Below are 21758 nucleotides of genomic sequence, written 5' to 3' on the forward strand. Positions count from 1 at the left end.
GTAGATAAATAGGCATGGATGATTAGAAGTGGTTATGTGGTGTAGAGATATGGAGAGGTGTCAGGAAAGATGGATAGACAGGAGAGGGCTAGTGACGCCACCCCACTGCTTGCTTACCTTCTGTGAAACAAGCTTCAGGTTCAAGGGATTCTTCTGGTTCTGCCTCTGGCTGCTCTCCCTCTGCCGGAGCTCCTATATCAACTGTACTGCCTTCAGATGAGCTGGTTGCATTCAATTTCTGAAAGTCAATCCCACAGACAATCTTTTAAACGTTTCCTCTAATCCAAACAACGGTTCCTAAGTCGTGCCCCCGCCCCAGTCTTCTGTATGCATTCTCTTGATCTGTAATTTAAGAGTAACTTAAATATATTGCCAATCTGCTTTGGGAGAGGTGGAGGTCACAAGATTAGATACAGCCATGCAGAGTATTTTTTTTCTTAAACAGTGCAATTTAAATAACTTTTGTTTAGGCCCATCTAAAGTTTTCTGAAATAGAATTCTACAGAAAGCTTATGCAAACCACCAGTCAGATGGTCAGTGGGCTCTTGCTTTGGCAAATTCATTTGTAAATGGTACAGCTTGTTTTATTCTAAAATTGTGACCCGTCCAACAAAAGCTGCACAAGTGTATTTTCATGTCAAATGTAGAAAAGGTTGGGTCAAATGCACATCAACAGCAACAATCTAAATATTTCCACTTTTCATTGACATGAAAACATAGACTACTGGTTGTTATTAAAGACAATCTATAACTTTCTATTTTGGAGAAGAGCAGCGCATTGTTAGCTATACAGCAAGAGCAGGTATCTCGCATTCTCTTTGGCCAATGCACTCCTGGGTTTCATTGTGCATTTGGAAACTACCTGTCACTTTGGCACTCTTTCCTGTCCTCTTAGAAATGCAAAAATAGATCATGGCATGTCATTTTGTTTCCTTTGGATAAATCAAAACCATCCAAAGGAAACTCCGGAGGAAAGAAGTTGTCTCAAATATTAATATGCATATACTTTATCCAGGTCAGTCTATCCTTGGGACCAGCATAAAAGGTGGAGTCCCATTCTTAAACCTGATCTCAAAATGCCACAGGCATGGTGCAGGGCCAGGTGTGAGTGCCACATGGAACCAGAGTAGTTTAGGCCACAGCATTCTCAAACCTGTCACAATGTTATTACTATTAGTGCATAACATTAGGAGATGGCTGAGCTCAAAGAGCTCCTTTACCAAGAAGATGAGGGAAGCACATAAGATGAACACTGACATATGGAACACTGGGATCAAATGGATGCTAGAGTTTCTACTGGAAAGATTCTACTCATACATACTTTTAGATAACAATTATATGGTTTCTTTCCTAATGAGATGACTGTATTATAGCATGAAAACAATTTTGTTTTTATGAAGTGTTGACTTAGTTTTGAGTTCATATGAAGAAAGTATATGGGCAGATATATGAAATTGAAATGTCTTAACTAATATAATAATACAAATAATAGATGCATAACTATTATATAATTCTGCTTTCTAAGAATTAGTTTTATAATTACTTTAAAATTTGTTTAAAATGTTAAAAGCTATATATTGTTTTTCTCCTCATTGAACATTTTATAATATTGGATAAATAATATCTTTGCCATCATAATTTGAATATATTTTGCTTTTTATGAAACACCAAAATAAAATTTGTCACAAATATTCCAAATCTGGGGGCCTTTTCTAATTGGACATCCTTTCTTTTAGGTTTGACTCTTTCTTACATAAGTATACGTGGAGTTGTAATCATGTAATCGACTCTAAAAACATTCTCTCATCACTTGTAGAGATTCACCTAACATCAAGTTGTTATACTTTAGAGTCCAGATGATACAGGCTTTGCCATTTATAGAACTTTGAAAGATAGCACAGGTAACCAAACAAACTGCAGGTCAGTCACATCTGATGTAACTATACACAGTAAGAATGGAAACTATTCCGTTCGATAAAGAGGATAACACCAGAAATACAGAATGGAGCTCCCAATGCAAAAATGTGGGTCCCTCTTTATGTCACATTTTCAGGCTGACATGGGTCAGCACAATGGTTGATCTGATTGCCAACTTGATAGGTTCCAAGGTAACACAAGAGGCAAATCCCCGAGTTTCTCTGTGAGAGAATTCCTACACTAAATTAACTGAGGTGAGAAGATCCACCCCAAATGTGGACACCACCATCACACGGGCTGGACTCTTAAGTACATAAAAGGAGAAGGTGAGCTGAGAGCCAGCAACCATTGTTATCTGCTCTGTAACTGTGGATCCTATGTGACCAGTTGTCTCACACTCTAACCACTGTGTCTTCCTTCCTGTCATGGACTGTATCCTCAAACCATGAATCGAAATATTTCCATGCACCCTTAAAAGTTGTTTTTGTGAGGATTTTATCATAGCCATAGGAAAATTAACTAATACAATCATTAGCGGTATGTAGTAGATACTTAATAAATATCACTTAGAAATGAATGGATGGATGGATATATAAATGAAGAGCATTATAACAGAATGAAGTCTGGCAATGTATGATTCAGAGTAGTCACCACATAAAATGTCACAGGAAATCTTGATGCAAAATCTTTGAAAATTTCCCTGCAACATCAGTTATCACTCCTATTACTACATATCTGGGTTGTCAATATTTTAAAAGATGTCATAAAGACCCGTATCATCTGATTTCATTCAGTTTTTCACTGTTTTAACCACCATTTTTCCTCCCTTATACGAGTCCCTCCAGTTCCTATTTCTTCCATTCAACCATTTCCCTAATTTGGGTGTTCAGAGTGTTTCATAACCTTTTCTTTTGTTTTCTTTTTTCTTTCTTTCTTTCTTTTTTTTTTTTTTTTGATTTATCATTTATGAAAGATGGGCGAAATGGGTGAACGTATTTCAGAGAGAGAAAAACTGAAGTCTTCTCAGCATACTTGTAAGATATTCAGGGGGTATGAAAAGTGCCCTCACCCCTATGGATGAGGCAACAACACAAGCAGTTCAGCCCTCAGAGCTAACCCTGAAGTCCTGATGTGCTCTCCATTGAATGAACAAATGACCAAGCCAACCACTTGCTTTTAATACCTTGTTGAAGTTAAAAAATTATTAGAGAAAGTCGATTTGCTCTATTCAGAGTTCCTCATATTGCAATGTAAACAATTCTCCTGATGTGTTTTTCTACTCTTTTGAAAAATATATACTGTGCCTTATCTGTGGATAGTTTATTCAAGGCCGTTCTTGTTTTCTCTTCTTCAAACCATGGTGTGATAGAACGTACACAACTTCTTGTCATTATAATGAGGCATTTTAGAACCAACAAAGAAGCAACAGCAAAATTTTACAATGAACTCCAACACTCTGGTTATGACTTCAATACCAAGTGCAACTTAAAGTGTATTTTGTATGTCTGGAATATGTACCTCACTAGACTTAATGTTTTAGGGCAGAAGACTGTGACTTTGTCGTTATCCCTTGTGTCTATCGGCAGTCCTTGTCGTTAGTGAATATTTCTTGTGTCAATGAACTACTGGCCTTGTGGCCTATTTATGGACTTCAATCTCTAAGTACTTCTACTTCTACTTCTTCCTGCTTGATTCTCCCAGGTTCAAAGGAATATAATTAGTCACAAAGCACGAAGATTCCTTGGATATTCGGGGATGTTAAAATAATGATAAACAATTCTTAAAGTTGGGAGTGTGTTCTGAAAAGTAGGCTGCCAAGAATTCATTCATAATTTAGAGGAGCCTGTGAGGTCAGCTATAAGGAAACTTACTACTGAATCAGTTGTTTTAGACTTAGTTCCCTTCTTTCTACATTAAGGTTGAAGATTTACTGTTCCGTGGTGAATGGAACCACTTAAGGAGCAGCTGCATCTCCTCTTCCCTAAAGTGCAATAGTATAGTGTCTTCCACACTTGTCAGTGGGTATGCTTATGCTTGTGGTGTTAAACTACTACAGCAGATACTATGCTGCACATTGGAGCATCATACTACTATCCAGTGGGCTTACTCACCTTGTCAATGTCAGAGTTAATGAGTGGCTATGCCCTAGATTTTCTGTACTCTGTTCTTCTATAGTGTTTGAGGACATTTCTCTGATGATTCACAAGTAAATTCAAGCTTAGTTAATTTGGAACATTTAGTAGACTGGATATATGACTCAACATTATAGATTCAAGATAGTGTTTATGGTACTGCTGACTTATATGAGTCATAACTAAGGACCTTATTGTCAAATCAAGTCATATTCATAATTCCTATATTGGTTATTGTAGTATGAGGAAAACATACATTGGAATATCTCATGAATAAAAATCCTATCATAAATCATACCGGAGGTATACAACAAAAATGATGATTAATAAAATTCTTCATTTCAATTAAATAATTTTATTGAATAGGAGTTAAATGTCATCATGTTAATAAAATAAACTGCTTAAAATGTATTAAGATCCCACAAAATGGAATAAATTAAGAACATAAAAACCATAAGCTTCAATTAAGTTCCTAGTTATGATGAACCTGACCACAGTGCAAATTTGCCACTTATAGCTGTCAAGTGTATATTATTGTAAGTAACAGTTGGAGCTTATGTTCTCTCTCTCTCTCTCTCTCTCTCTGTTTTTTGAGATAGGGTTTCTCTGTGTAGCCTTGGCTGAACTGAAACTTTCTCTATAGCTCTGTAGACAAGGGTGGCCTTGAACTCACAGAGATCTGCTTGTCTCTGTCTACTGAGTGCTAGGATTAAAGGCTGCACCACTTCTGCCCAGCTGGCATTTATATTCTTAAGTAAAGTGTTTCCATTACACGTGTCCCAATCTGGGCACCGCACACTGCAAAGTACTACAAAGTAAGAAAGCAAACTATAAGGGGGCTACACACATAGACAACAGTTTAGTGAGCTCTCCATTTCCCTCTGGTAATATTGAAATATTTAAATTTTCTTATTACTACCCATACTTAACTTAGCAGGAAATAAATGGGTAGAATGATACTGTTAGAGGAGCATTTGTCTAGTTAAACTTGAACAAAATATGAAAACAACATGAGATTGGGATAATAGAGATTATATAGGAATCGTCACTGAGGGCTGCTATATAAATCAGCAGCAATTGTACTCACTTAGAAATATGAAAAATATTTGCATAAAACCCACATTTTATGAACTCCTATCAATGATATTAAGATACTTATCATTATACTATAGTTATTCAAATTTCTGTAAACTGAGCAGGGAAGAATAATGTTTCACTTAATGATCCAATACATATCAAATTGTATTATTTCATGTTTCTGGGGTATGTATGTGTGTTGTATGTACAAGTCACGTGGGTATGTGCATATGTATGTGTTGGTGCAGATATATGTGTGCGTGTAAAAGCCAGAGATTGGTATTGTGTGTTTCTCCATTGCTCTCTACCTTAATGATTGAATCAGTGTCTCTTACTGAACCTGGAACTCAGTGATTTGGAGAGGCTGATTAGGTAGAAAGCCCCAAGTATTCCCTTGTCCTTGTCTCACCCCAGAGCTGGAGTGGTAGACACTCACTGCTGTTCCTGGCTACCATGTAGACTCATGAGATCCAAATTCACATCTTTGGGCTTGCACAGCAGGCATTTTACCAGCTGAGTTTTTGCTCGAGACTCATTTATGCCATGTTTTAATTTTAAAGATTATATTTTCAACTTTTATTGTCCATATCAATAATAAATTATTATTAAACTGCACTGTGTCAAACTAATAACCTTCTAGAAAGCCAATAAAAATAAATAACTTAAGAAATAAAAGTCCTGCCAGCCAATGATGGTACATGCTTTTAATCTTAGCACTCGAGAGGCAGAGGTAGAGGCAGAGGCAGGTGGATCTCTGTGAGTTCGAGGCCAGCCTTGTCTACAGAGTGAGTTCCAGGACAGACTCCAAAGCTACACAGATAAACCCTGCCTTGAAAATCCAAAAGGAAAAAAAAGTCCTGGTTGGAGAAAAGTCTAGAAAACTATATTTCACGTTAAGTTTCTCATGTGCACATTTGTTTGTTATCATGAAGCTAAGCTATTTTTAAATGTAATTAGTCATTTAATACAAAAATCACTAGTTATTATCCAGTGATATCATCCCATTTGCTTGCTCAGATCTATCTGATCTACATACTATTGGCTCCTTCATGCCCTCCATGTTGGAGTTTAATATGTTCTTGTAGAGATTAAACCATATTTCAAAAAGAGACTATAAAGCACTTTTCGAAAAAGAAATAGAAACTTATAAGAATCAGTTCTCTTTTGATCTGTTGATACACTGCCTCAGTACTTTAAAAGGTCACGTCCTTGACTGTCATTTATCCCGTGTGTATTTTCCTAAAGAAAGTGGAAAATGGAGTATTCAGAGGCTAAGGGAACTAACCTTGCTTCTTTATAAGAAAGATAATAAAGAATCAACAGGAGAGGAAGCTGTCTCTCAGATATTTTCTACACTCCTCTGACAGAAGCAGGAGTACTAGCAACTGAATTTTCCCAAAGTTTGTTTTAATACTGTTAGGGTATTTCCTCCTTTCAAGAAAGCTCAGCATGATCTTACTCTGAGTTATTTTACAGTTTTAATGTTACTATTTCTTAATGATAAAGTTTCTTATTAACATTTCTGCAAAAGTTGATGAAAGCAGAAGAAACAATTTGATTTAACATCTGTGCACGGAATTGTGAATTCAATATCAGACAGTGAGAAGTTCAATACAAAGAGTTCCCAGAATAGCTACACACAATGTGGGAAATCTCTCATTAATAAACAAACAGAAGCAAGGGCTCACTGTGATTTTCCTGTGGAGGTGTTTATGGAACATGAAGCATGTGAATAACATGAACTAAGTTTGATAGGTGCCGTGGGGGAGGGAGGGGGAGAAGAAGAAAGTTATAACAGGTAAAGGGGTGGGGATTATAGATCTGTTTTCAGAGTAAGCACACCATATAAAGATAGGTGGAAGTCACTATTTTTCTTTATTTTTTTCTTTTTTGGGGTTTTTATTTTGGTGTATAAGTACATTTCTTTCATTCTAGGAATTTTAAGAGCAAATATAAACAGAATCTCCAAGGGAATCATTCTAAATGCAAAAGGCTTTTGGTCAATTGCTAAATAAAGCATTGCCCTTTCCCCAAAAATGAAGTGGATGAAAATTATACCCTTGCTGCTGGCAGCAAAATGCAAACACTCTCATTCGTTTACATTATTTTCACATTGAAAGTCAGTTGGGAAGTGTGCAATTGGGGGAGGGGTTGCTTTAATTTGCATGTTACCCTTCAGACACTGAGCAAATTATTTCCAACGAAACACATTTACTGCGGATGTATTTTAAAAGCAGTAGTAGTAGAAAACAAATACAAAACTTTTTTTGAGAGCACCAATGATCTTCATCCAGGCCACTAGCATGTTCCAAACTATGACATTAAGTGGAAGTTACAAAATCTGCAAAGGCATGCACTTTCCCTTTTATATAAGTGGGTACTTTCTATTAAAATCTACAAAAAGAAATTAGCGGCTAAATTAATTTCCCTTAAAACAAAATAAAAGGTTGGGGTTGTCAGCCTTGTCTGACCATGCTTTATAGGACCCAACCTAGGCACAGCTGTGCATGTTCTTATTGTACTGCCAATGGATGGGCAAGGGAAGTAGCTGAGTAACATGCAGGCCAGTCAAGTCATTTAGACACTGATTATATTTATATATGCACAACTTGCTTTGGTAACCTGGGTAAAAGTGATGGCTCGAGCCTCTGGCTGCTTAAAAAACACCAGAGCTGCATTCTTGATGGCTCCAGCTTGGTCTCACGCCTGTGAGAAGTAAGAACGGTCAGAAGTGAAGGTCACCATATTACACCACTAAATTTCTCTTTGAAAGGTTATCGTTCAAGCATGTATTCAACATTATTCAAAAAGAGTTAAAAAGAGAAGCAGGCATTCAAAAACCATAATGGGAATTGCATTAAATCTAGTCAAAACAGCAGAAGAGTCAAAGCCTATAGAATCAGGACATGGATTTTAAATGATATAGTCGAGGTACTCCAGAAAGCTGATAAAGAACCAAGCAAATTTGGGAGAAACATAAAAGAGAACTTATTGAAAAATCTTCACACCCTCTGAGTCCATCCAGTTGTCTATCCTTCAAGAAGTTGATTCAGATACTGCAAAATAGACAGTGCCTCATATTTTTCCTTTTAACTCAAAGGTTAATAACAAAACACAACAAAGCGTTTACTGATATCCACAATCATCTCACAAATCAAAGACTGTATTATGGAGACAATGAGTTGGTAAGTTCAGAATGAGTTGGTAAGTTCTGGAGACTTTCTGTGTGTAAGCAGGTTGACCACTCTCAATTGGTTTACGTACAATTCCCTATCACAAACTTCCCTTGCAAAAAAAGAAAAAAGAAAATAAGAAACACAGAAACAAACTTTAGGAAACACAAATTTAAGTACCATCAAGCCAAGATCCAAGTCAGCTTTCAGATCAATAGATCTCCACAAACTAGATACTATTCTTTTATGAAGTATGTCATCATAGGCAAGAATACAACTAGATGAGAACAAGAACTATTTTCCCACTAGTTATCTTTTAGTACCTTTATTGTAGTGAATTATAAGGAAGAAAATGTACACACTGAGGTATTATCATAAATCTGAAGTTATTTTTAAAATTCATACAAGTATTGTGAGTTTGGAAAGTGACTACTTGAAAAATTAAATCATGATGACATTTGGCTAGCTAGTATAATCTAACAGTAATTTATCAATCATCTTTACTATGTGAATGTTAGAGTAGTTATTTCCTATTTTCTTACAGGGAAGTAGCATGTAATATAAAATATCTAATAGCATCAATGCCACAGAAGTCCACACAAGATATCCCTTTATTTAAAATACCTACCTCTTTGCTTTCCTCCATATCTGACTCGCTGCTGAACTCCTCCGTGTTTAAATTTTCAAAGTCAGACTCTCCCACAGCAATGGGCACTGTCACAGTGAGGCTGGGGTTGTTTATGAATGACATGTAGTCACTCTCATCTACCACATACTTTTCCACACTACTACCTATGCCACTGGTTGTCCCGTTTCCATCTTTGAGGTAATTGAGGTCTTTGCCTATTTCTATGGTCGTGTGGTTGGAGATACAGCTGTCTTTCTTGTTATTAAGATCTTCAAGGGGTTTGATTTCATCCAAGGCCTTCTGCTTTCTGACAAAAGCTTTCTCAATGAATTCACGTATCTTCCTTTTAACAAAATCGATTCCCCTTTGCATCCTTCCCACAGCTATCTGGAGATTGTTCATTTCGTTATCATCATCTGTGGCTGCAAGGTTGTCAGAGCTGAAAGAGCTGAGTAGCAAGGCCAGGAAGAGGTTCAGAACCTAAAAGGGAGTGGAGGAAGAGTGATCAGGCAGCCTGTTTGCCTTGCTTCACCTGTAAGACATGGAATTATCTTCATATATCCCATTAAAGGCGATGTCTCCGTCTTTAGCAAAGAAAAGTAAAAACAAACAAACATGTAAATACCTGGCTGATAGCAAGTACTAATTGCACTCTTTATTTCAGGTTCGTTTCAAAACCATACCATGGCTTGGCATTTATATACTAACTTTACATCCAGAAGAATCTAGACAACTCTGCAGTAAAGAAAAACGTTTGGATGCTTGTTATTTTGAACATATAATCAGTATTTCTTAGAATTTCTTAAAATTGTCATTTTACTCCTAGAACCAAATAGAACTCCTCTATCCTAAATATGAATTTGGCTTCTGCGGCATTGCAACATTTTTCACTTTGGTAATTTGCTAAATTCAAGAAAAATATTTATATTGCTAGATTGACACTCCTAAATTTGTTTTAAAATAAAACTTGTGGTAGCTATGTTTATGTAACAGCTGGAAATATAATAAAGACATGGTTGCTATATAATGCTAATGTTGTCAATACTGAATTAAAAATGTAGTTTGTGTTATCACCACCTGTTAAGTCTGAATAGCAGGCAGGTAACTGAGGAATCAGGTATTGTTGGGAACATAACTGCTTTAATTTTTTTGAGTGACACAGTCCTTGATTATTCAAACACAGAATCAAAATAAAATATAGTAGGGACCAAATGCAAATGTTGTTAATACAAAAGTGGACCCTGGGGAGATTTTAGCTAAAATTCTAGTGAAAATATGGCAGTGATGTATGTGTAAGATCAGAGTCAGTGATGATGTGTGGAAGGTCAGAGTCAATCAGGTCTGTATTGACCATCTGTCAATCACCCTTTCATGGCTCCTCACAGTCATTGTAAGACTGACCTATCCCTCTCCTTCAGAAATTTACCATACACTTATGTTTTACTCTGACTCATCTTTGAATTTCTTACTTGGGTGAAAACTCAATAAAAGAAAATAAGTTTAAGTACTCAATTTGAGTTTTATCTGTAAGAAAATTGAATTAATAGTGTTACAATTATTCCTTAGCTTTAATTTCTTAAGTTTTATTAATGGAATGTCCTAGTCTATAATGGAAAAAATTATCTAAGTTACTGAATCCTGCCAAACAATGTACAATATTGGACTTTTCTTATTTTATCTTGATTTTACCAACCAATACATAATGTTGATGTGTATTTGTAGAGTAACATTGTAATATTTTGATACATGTATTCATTATGCAATGATCATGTATGGGTGATTAGCATGTCTGTCACCTTAAACATTTATTATTTCTTTCTGATGAAAACATCCTAATTCCTCCTTTTAGCTATTTTTGAGTATATAATGCATTTTTTTTTGCCAATTATCATTCTTACTCTACAGTAGAACACCAGGGTGGGTCTCACAACTTTTCTGCAAGAATAACTGCTGTATTAGGCTTCCAAGAATGCATCAGGGCACAAATCACAGCAGAACTCACACCTGATAACAATGATAATGAAGGGACTTTTCGCTGAGTTCCTAGAAAATGTGTTGGTCCAAGCATTTTGTGAGGTTCATATTATGTATTTCTCATGGAAGTTGTGTTGAGCAGGAATTATTGCCACTGTTTTGTACATGAGAAAATAGACTTCTTTACCTTGAGCATTTGTGCAAGATCATAGTTGATGAGTAAATAAAGTTTATACCATTGTATAACTTAAGTTTGCAAAACACATGAAGAAAGTAGAATTCCATGTTTACATATTGATGTTTCTTTTTGTGAATTCCTGTTATATTTATGGTCAGTATGAAAAATTTCCTACTAATTTTCTAGTTGTTTTCATATTCTACCACAAAGTGACAAGTTAATTTAATGTTATCCCATTGCCAGAGAAATAGTTACTTATTATGCAAATTTTCTATTTCATAGATCAATGAACTCCCCCTTTCTTTAGTTTTGAAAATATGGTATTTTTATTAATGCTTTGAGACTCTCACACAACCTGTTTGGGTCATATTTATTCCTCATTTTTCTCACTAACACCTCCTACATATGCCCATACTTCCCCAACCTCCCTCCCTTAATACACTTCAAGTCCAGTTTATATTGCTCAAATGTTTACAAGTTCATGGCCCACTACCAGGCACCACAACCTTAAAGAAAACTACTTCTCCTTTCCCCATATGGATTTTAAATTTTTTTCAAACCATTCAATCTTTATTTGATGGTAAGAGGCAAATGTTTTTTATTACAAATATCATTGACATTATTAGCTCCACAAATTCCTTTAATTAAAATTTTTTTATTGTGATGATGTGTATGATGCTATGGAGGGGGATACATGTCATTTTGTGCTCATGGAGGCCACATGATGGCATTGTAGAGTTGGTTCTCTCCTTCCACTGGGAGTTCTAGGAAAGAAATTTGGGCCGTGCACCAAGCTCTTCTACCAATGGAGTCATCTTGCAAGCTCAAGTTCTACACACTTCTTGCTATAACACAGGAAGATATCTTTCAGAGCTTAGGTGCTGAATAAAACTCAAGTTTTTATCCTTTATTCAATGCTAGCATTATCAACCTTAATTTCTATACCTGTGAATAAATTTAACAATTTCACAAGTGCTGTATTTATAAGGTTGTAAAGATTCAAAGAAAGAATCCATGACAAATCATTATGGTGGATGCTTTAGAAGGGTTAACTGCTATTACTGGCATCATTATCCAACATGACCTCCAGGTATCATTTTCCTCCAGGTCTTTTCTTTCTAGAAAGACAAGCTGACCTTTTCATCTAAATCTCTTTTGTAACCAGCTGGCCTCGTTTACTGTGCCAACAGTGACGTAGAAAGAGTTTAGCAAGTTTTCTTGGAAATAGTTTGAAATTTAGAATGCTGTTTCCCTAAGATGAATAGGCAGACTGTCTGCTCACAAAAAGAAATCAGCTCTTTAGAATTAGTTTCAGAGAAGGAAGATATTGTAATGACTTCCATTAGGGTACCACATAAAAAAATGATGCATATATTAATATTTTTCTCCTTTCTGATCCCCAACCTGTGAGAGGAACCCAAAGCCTTCACATCCCTTCAATATTCCGTTGCTTCACTTACTGAGGAACAGTATCCAAGAATGGCTTGTGAAAATGCTAGCTGGGGGTAGGAGGTGGGCTGTCTGCAGTCCCAGTTTCCAATTGCTTGTGGGTTAGCCCTGGCAAACATTACTCATGGCAACTATGGTGGAGACCTATCAGGGCAGTTCTTATGCAATGAGACAAAGTCATGCCAGCGGACCATTGAGAGCCCTTCTCTCTTTCCAGCAAACAAACAGAAAGACAGTATTGCAGGAGCCAGCACATGGAGTTCAGTCACCCAATCAAGTGAATAAGAAAAATATTTTCTTAACAGTGGTAAAATTTAGTCTGAACATTCAGAAGGCAGAGACAATCAGATCTCTGAGTTTGAGGCTAGCCTGATCTACAGAACAAGTTCCAGGACAGCCAGGGCTACATAGAGAAACCATGCTTCAAAATATATGCAAACCTGATGGCTATATTATTTTAGCTATGGCATAAATATATTTGGGATATCTCTAAAGAGCTTTTTAGCTGGTAATGAAAAGAGGAGAGTAGGCTCATGTGCACATACTTACACACATATACACATATATAAAACTAAATACAAAAAATATCTATTTGCTAGAACCCAGATGCAGAGGGAGAGGACAAGACTAGGTTGCAGAAACACATAGAGACAGCTGACCTGAACAAGGAGGAGCTAACGGGCCCTCAGACTGATAGCTAGGAATCCAGCATGGGACTGACTCAGGCTCCCCTGAATATGGGTCTCAGCTAGAAGGACTGAGCAGTCTAAGGGACCTCAGACAGTAGAGCCAGGATGTATCCCTGGTGCACAAAAGGACCTTGCGGACACATCCCCCATGGAGGGATACTCCCTTAACCTAGAGACAGGAGAGAAGTCCTAGTCCCTACTTCAAATGACTTGATAGATTTACATGATCCCACCTGGATGGCATTTGCCCTACATGTGGAATTGGGGTGGGGGGATGGGAGGGGAGGGTGATCAGGATGCATGTGATGGGGAAGAGAGGGTATCAGGGAGGGAGGGAGAGGGAAATGAGATCAACATGTAAAATAAAACAAACAAACAAACAAACAAAAGATATCTATTTGCTATTTGCAACAGCTTCTGAGTTAGGGGCAGGGACTTGTGTACATTTCCCTCTCAGCATTCCAATGGAGTCTGACTGGGTATAAGAACCACACTGAAAGACAGGCCCCACGTCCAGCATTAGGTAGCCAATACCAAATAGAACTAATGGTATTGGGAGGGGTGAAATTTTTGTCTCATAATACTTTGTTTGGGATTTTTTTCCCCTTCTACTTGTTTATTTTGGTTTCTGAGTTTGTTTTTTATTGGTTTTCTCTGTATGTGCATATGAGTGTCTCTGTGTCTGTAAGAGTTTTTGTGTTTCTTGTACTTTTTCTTTGACTCTTTTTTTCTCTTTGTTTTGGTCTCTTCTGCCTTATTTTTACTTCGTTTTATTATTATATTAATTTTTAGACACCGGCTTGTTTTCTAAGGATAGACAGAAAGAGTGTTTATTCAGATGGAAGGGGAATTGGGAGGATGTGGGAGAAGTCAGGGGGAGGGGAAACTGTATTCAGAATACATCATATAAAAAAAAAGGAATTTTCTTTATTATATATACATTTAAAATTTTCATTTATTGGAAATAGTTTTTTATTATCTAAAGGCTAATAATGAAATAAAATGAGCTAAAACCAAATAAGCAAACTAGAATGAGACACAACAAACAGAAGAAAAAGAGCCAAAGCAAACACAAGAAATAAATACATGTAGAGTCACATGGGACTCCAATAAAAACTCAAAACCAGAAGCCATACTAAATTTGTTTAAAATTAAAAATAAAATAAATAAGTCTTATAAAAGAGAAAGGAGCGTACTTTAAGTTTTTATCCTGAAAGTGTTACATTTCAATCTTTAAATCCAGTATAGAAATAATTATTTCATATTAATACACACACTACTTTGTTTCTATGACAATCCGTATTAACATTAAATGTCATCTGTACCATAATTTTTTGATACTCTTGAATTCTTGAGCCTGCAAGATGGCTCAGGGAATAAAGGGGCTTGCCACCCAGCTTGACAACCTGAGTTCTGTTCCCAAGACCTACGTGGCATAAGGAAAGAACCAACTCCCACGTGTTGTCCTCTGACCTCCATGTACACATCATGTCTCGTGTCCACACATATGTACACAACCACACAAACAATAATTAAATAAATACGTAAATAAAACGGAACATAAAGAAAAAATTCTCAACACAGTCACAAAGAGACATGTTTTATTTCAATACAGTAATCGATGGGACTGTGTTTCTTTTTTTCTTTTTTTTCCAAATTCATTCCATGCTCTCTGACATGAATTTGTTTCAGATATCACTTGATTTTCATCAATTCCTGAGTTTTTTTTAAAAAAGTTATCTTTAGCTTTGAATTGCATAAATAAGAAAATTTCTTTTTTGTGCATAAAATTAGCTTTTTTTTTTAATCAGTTAAATCCCACTCAGCTTTGTGACAAGTCACTTTTTCTCTCTCCACTCTGACCTCCTGCTTCTGTCCACCCTCTCCATTGTCAGAAACACTGTGTTCATTGCCTTTCCTGCGTTCTTCAGCTAGTGCTACATTACACTAGCTGAGAATGTCTATGCTACAGGAATGGCCATTGTTTTTGTTGTTGTTTCTATTCCTGTTACCCCATGATCATTTCTTCCTGTTCTATATAATCTTATTCTACTTTCCTAAAAGATGCATCTTTAAGGGTGTATTTATGATTCTGGTTGCATTAAAATATACTCACGTATTACTTGATGCATGTCCCTTAAAAATTAATTTTCTGAGCAAATTAGGAACAGATGGGGTGGAAAGGGAGAGACAGTTTGGAGAAAGAGAAAGGGAGAAGTGGAAAGGAGAGGAGAACATGAGGAAGCAGGAAGATTGAGTCAGGGGAAGAATAGAAGAGAGCAAGAAAAGAGATACCATATTAGAGGTTTAAAGAGAAATCTGGCACTAGGGAAATGTCCAGAGACCTACAAGGATGACCCCAAAAACAATCTAAGCAGTAGTGAAGAGGCTACCTTAAATGCCCTTCCCTGATAATGAGATTGATGACTTCCTCATATGCCGTACTAGAGCCCTCATCTAGTAGCTGATGGAAGCTGAAGCAGACACCCACAGCTAAATACTGAGCCAAACTCCTAGAATGCAGTTGCAGAGAGGGAGAAGTGATGAGCAAAGGAGTCAAGACCAGGATGGAGAAACCCACATAAATGACTGACCTGAACAAGGGGGAGCTTGTGGACCCCAGACTGACAGTTGGGAAACCAGCATAAGACTGACTCAGACCATTGAACATGGGTCTCAGGAGGCCTAGGAAGTCTATGGTAGCTCTGACAATGGAATCAGGATGTATCCCTAGTGCTGGAATGGACTTAGGGAGCCCATTCCCCATGGAGGGATACTCCCTTAACCAAGAGACACAAAGGAGGGCCTAGGCCCTACCCCAAATGACTTGACAGACTTTGATGATCCCTCCTGGGGATCTCACCCTTCCTGGGGAGTGGATAGAGGATGAGATGGGAGGGTCTGTGGGGAGTAACAGAGGATGAGAGGGAGAAGGAACTAGAATCAATGTGTAAAATTAAAAAATTAAATAACGAATTAATTTTCTACTACATGTTCATTCCCTTTAGTATATAGCTTCTTATAAATAGCTCAGAGTACAGCGGTAATGTATGACTTTCAGGATTAGAATGGAAGGGCTGTCTTCCCACCCTCTCTCTGGTACTATATGAAGTGGACGAGGCTAGCTGCTCTTCCCCTGCTTCCAAGTTGACTTACAACAGAAATGATAATGGTTGTTTTTCAGGTCAATGTTACTTACTCATACTGTAGTTTTTAGTTACTAAGTGCTTTTGAATACCATTCTTGACTTGAGATGTTTAGTAAGATTTAACTTGAATTTTGAGGAAATCCCAAATTGAAACATTTTTGAAAGATACTATTGTTAATACTTCTAAATTAAATGAGTGAGTGATTTTATGCACTTCCACATTAGCATGGAAATATAAAACCAGCAGGTTCCTTGACATAGAACAGTAAGAAAGAACTTTGGCTCAAGAGACATTTTGAGGGTGTGCAAATTACTGAAGTCTAAATCATGTGCAGCTCCTGCAATCTTATGTAATAGGCAACTGGAAATAATTTCTTTACAAAATAATCCTCCCTAAAACCCAAAACGTTCTCAGTTGAACATTTTAGAAACCATATTATTTGTGCCTGAATAGGAGAAAAAAATGATTTTACTACTTACAACTAGGTTGCCAATCACCATGACCATCATGAAGACAGTGAGGCACATGGTCTGGCCAGCAACCTCCATGCAGTCCCACATGGTCTCTATCCACTCTCCACACAACACTCGGAACACGATCAGGAAGGAGTGGAAGAAGTCATGCATGTGCCAGCGTGGAAGCTCACAATCATTGGAAATTTTGCAGACACACTCCTTGTAGCTCTTTCCAAACAGCTGCATGCCGACCACCGCAAAAATGAAGACAATGATGGCCAACACCAGGGTCAGGTTTCCCAGTGCGCCCACCGAATTGCCGATGATCTTAATGAGCATATTCAGTGTGGGCCAGGACTTTGCCAACTTGAAGACTCTAAGCTAGAAAACAAGTAATGTAGGAATACTGTTATCACCTTGCTTTGTGGAAACATCTGTATTCTTATTTGCAGCAGAAATATATAGCAAACATGTGTCAACTGTAGAATGATGGATTATTCATGTGCCAAAGAAGGAAGTATCTAACAAATGTAGCAGATACTGTACACACACACACACACACACACACACACACACACACACACACGGGAGAGGAAGAGGGAGGAGACCCTATAGACACTTTTGGATTTTGTTGTTGTTATTGTTTCTTGGTTGTTTTTAACTAATACATTAAAAGGTCATGTAAGTTAATTCACAGAGACTTATTTTCAAAGTGGAGCTATTATGTAACAGCCCAGAATGAACATGTTTTTCAGTGAGTTGAAAGGTCATGACATATGGCACACACTGCATAAGTTAGAAGAGGATGATTAATTCATTTCTTGTAGATTTTCATCTAGCTGTTACCTTTAGCTTGCTATAATATTAGAATATTCTCTTTTAGTATCGATGCTACCAGGAGGCTTAAGCTGCAGGTGCATATTTTTCAACATCGATGTCTTCAGTAATTGAAGAACGAAGTCATTACAAAAATCTACATATCCCCTTGCCACTGTACCTACAAATTGGTGGTACTGATTGGCAGAGGCTCTCAAAGCACCATCATCAGTTAAATAGTAGTGCCATTTTATTTCTGATGCTTAAGAAAATGTCAGGCAGGCAACAGTGTATTATCTAATGACCCCTGAGTGACTCAAAGGAGTGAGTAGAAGCACCAGATTGTTTAATTCATTCCAAGAGGTAATTTATGAAGAAGCGCCTAGTACATTATGCAAGATGCTAATGATAGTGTGATCCTCAGTTCTCTACATTGTATCAATTATCACAAAGGTTTACCACACATTCTTCTTAAAAGCTGTTTGTCCATATTAACCTGTCATATAATTATTCTGATTGTTTTCTCTAATTATTGCATTCTTATAGTTTCAAATTAAACCATAACTCTTGTTGAAGAGTTCTAAGGATCTCAGCTCAAATTTGAACTTTGATATCCATAAAGGAAATCTCAAATAGATATCAAATCAAAGTCTTGGGATTAACTGGCAGTGCAATAAGTTACCTACAGGAACTTTTTTGTGTATGTGTTGGGGATAACTATACTCAACCTTATTATTTGAAAATAGAACCAGGCCCTAGTCACAGTATATATAATAAAATATTCCCAATCCTTAACATAAATGTGTCAAATAATATGTAGTCTTGTAATTTAAAAAGAAGCCAATAGTTAGGAAATAAAAGTTCAAATGAAAGATAATTAATTTAAAATCATCAAAATACATTATAGGCAACACTTTTCAGAGAACAGGTTTGATAACTTCCTGAGCTGGCTGAAGGAAAAAATATTCAAAGAGCACTGCTTTTTTGTTCTCCTCTTCCCATATACTCTACTCCAAGTATTAGCTTCTCAGCGGATAAAATAGACAGTCCAAGGTACCAATGTAGTCTCAGGCATGAGAGTCATTATTGGCTCTTCATTGGAATAGAACAATATATTTGCATGAAGAAACAACTTCATTTCAGGGAAGGACACTTCATTTTCATATCTTTTCAAATAATATTACATTTGTGAAATATGTTTAATCTGCTACTAGGAAAGAATGAAGAGTTAAGTATGGATACTGCTAGTTACCAGCCGGAATGATCGGAGGACTGATAATCCTTCCACATTGGCCAGGCCAAGTTCCATTAAACTAAGGCTCACGATAAAGCCATCAAAGATGTTCCAGCCTTCTTGGAAGTAATAATATGGATCCATAGCTATTATCTTGAGAAACATTTCTGCTGTGAAGATGCCGGTGAAGACCTAAATGAGAAATGCAGTCAATTATAGGAATGCCTACTCTTGAAAAGGAGCAAAGCAACTAACCACAAATCAAACACAAATTCTGGATTTTAAAGATTGGTTTACATACCACAAATTGATGCTTTCACATGTTTTATACTCATCCCAGTGTTTAATTGTTCATTATACTTAAGGTTTACCAGATGAAAAGTATAAATTCAGATAATAAATGAACGCCCTAATTTTTACACGAAGAGTGTACTGGCCACACAGTGCTTGGCTGTGGTTAATCTCTCTTGTCTAAAACGTCATCAAGTGTTTGCTCAGGAGCACAGGCTTTAGCTGCTGAAGTACAATAGGTTGGTCCCCTTCCACGAATCTGCAGATGAAACCAGTTCTACCAAGACTTTATACAAACTGTAATAAGCATAGTCACCAGTGGCCTTAAAGAAGGTAAAGACTTTAATCAATTGCTTATTTTGGAAAACAAAATCAATGTTTTCCATTTTCTATAATTTGAACCTTCTTTCTCTGCCACCTATCTTGACTTTTTTTCCTTCCCTTTACTCTCAATATTTCTCACTGGTGACTGCAGTTAGCCAATCTGATTTTTATCTCTTATTACCCAACTTACTATGTTTATACCCCCCACTTGATGAATTTCTTCTCCTACTCCTCCTTCTTTTCTACTGTATTCATATTTATTTTATGTGCATTGGTGTTTTGTGATGGGTGGCAAGTTCCTGAATTGGAGTTACAGACAGTTGTGAGCTGCAATGTGTGTGCTGGGAATTGAACTCGGGTCCTCTGAAAGAGCAGTCAGTGCTTTTAACCAGTGAGTCATCTTTCCAGCTCTGCATTTTTTTTTTATTAAAACAGAGGCTGTATCCCTATTCTGAGCTAATTTCCTCCCTTTTGGTGTCTGTCTCTTGAACTCCATGAGGTATTTGCTTTCTTATGTGGTCTATAGTTTCAATCATTTCCTACTACTGGTTGTTTCACTGCTGGGATTTTTAGAGAAAACAACAGAGACTCCATTCTTCACTCACCTTAAAATATACCACCTCTATCAACAAATAAACTCTCTTGGCACTTACTTGCTCCCTTGGCTGCTGACATTATTATCTTATTAAAGACCAATACATTTAAAGAGTTTGTGAGCTATGGAAATTCAGTAGTTCTGCTTTTTGAAATTATTGCATTGCTGTAAAGTGAATTAATCCTAAAGCAGTCTTCTTTATTTGAGAACAAGTTTGGCCCAAAGTTGCAGTCATACATACTGAACTGTAACCTAGCTTGATTTGTAAATAAATGGACAACTATATTAGTCTGTACCCTATAGGTTATAACCAAGCTACTGAGTATCAGTCAGTTGGAGCAGCTGAATACCTATGAAACCAACCAAGAGTTTAGAGCTGCTGAACGCCTTGATTGTAATTTGAAGTCATGATGAAAAAATACAGGTGACCAATTCAAATTCAAGGCAAAGGCCAACTATAAGCTGAGCAGGTTCTTTTCTATGTGGCATTTCCTTTCCTTGGCTACAAAACCACATTTGCCCAAGGGGGCAGAACACTTTGAAGAAGGTCTCCTCAGGAACACTTCCTGTTCCACAATCTCTTTTTCTCAAGTGATCTGTTAAATCAAAATGGTCTCAATTGGGATGGTGCAGGTAGTGGGAGAGCAAAGAAATGGAGTGTGTGTGCTATTTAATGCAGAACTTGATATAAAATATGTGTTTATTGCACATACTTTAGCATCTGACTCACTTGAGATCAGAAATAAAGTAAATAATACATATAGTGTTCAACTCAAATATAAGAAATGTATATGTTTTAAGGTATTTGTTTAGAGCTTAATAAGCATTTCATATTATATGTAAGTGTATAGTCCCAAATTTCTAGCATAATCTCGTTTTTTGTTAGCCAATTTTTATTTTCGTACTATTTTTTATATTCCAATCCTAGTTCCCCCTCCCTCTTTTCTTCACCCTCCTTCCACTCCCCCTCCTCCCCTCTACTCCACAGAGAGGGTAAGGCCTCCCATGGGAAGTCTACTAAGTGTGTCCCTTTACATTGTTGAGGCAGGACCAACGCACCTCTCCACCCCCACACCCCCGTGTCTAGACTGGGAGTGGTATCTCTCCATATAGAATGGGCCCACTAAGTCACTTTGTACATTAGTGTTAGGTCTTGGACCCACTGCCAGTGGCCTCATATATTGGCCCAGTAGTACCATTGTCACCTATATTAAGGGAGTCTAGTTCACTCTTATGCAGATTCCCCATTTGTCAGACCTGAATTAGTGACCTCTCACTAGCTCCGGTCACCTGATTCTGTGGGTTTCCCCATCATGGTCTTGACTTCTTTGTTCATATTTTTTCTCCTCCTTCGCTTTGATTGTATTTCAGGAGGTTGGCCCATTGATAGTTGTAAATTTCTGCATCTGCTTCCATCTGTTTCTGGAAGAAGGTTCTAACTTCTCTGGGGTTGTGGATTGTAAGCTAGGTATCTTTTGTTTTATGTCTCGTATCCACATACTATATTTGTCTTTCTGGCTTTGGGTTACCTCACGGTTACCTCACTTGGGATGGCTTTAACTAGTTCTGCCCAATTGCCTGAGAAATTTTAGGACATCATTGTTTCTACTCCATTGTGTAAAAATGCCACATTTTCTTTATCCGTTCTTCAATTGAGGGGTATCTGGGCTGTTTCCA

The 21758-nt window shown here is 37.0% G+C and overlaps 1 protein-coding gene across 5 annotated transcripts in view; it reads right to left on the minus strand.

Moving 5' to 3' along the window:
• Scn2a (sodium voltage-gated channel alpha subunit 2) overlaps positions 1-21758 on the minus strand; it is a 130513-nt gene that overhangs the window by 23352 nt on the left and 85403 nt on the right. For all 5 annotated transcript variants that reach the window (XM_051184553.1, XM_051184549.1, XM_051184550.1 and 2 more), the window contains 4 exons: positions 18890-19063; positions 16846-17202; positions 8928-9407; positions 118-238 (listed from right to left, as the gene is read on the minus strand). In XM_051184553.1, coding sequence (XP_051040510.1) covers positions 118-238; positions 8928-9407; positions 16846-17202; positions 18890-19063 — 1132 coding nt within the window. The remainder of the gene's footprint in view (positions 1-117; positions 239-8927; positions 9408-16845; positions 17203-18889; positions 19064-21758) is intronic.

This window comes from Phodopus roborovskii, unplaced genomic scaffold (genome assembly GCF_943737965.1).
Source record: "Phodopus roborovskii unplaced genomic scaffold, PHOROB, whole genome shotgun sequence".
Classification (NCBI taxonomy): Eukaryota; Metazoa; Chordata; class Mammalia; order Rodentia; family Cricetidae; genus Phodopus; species Phodopus roborovskii.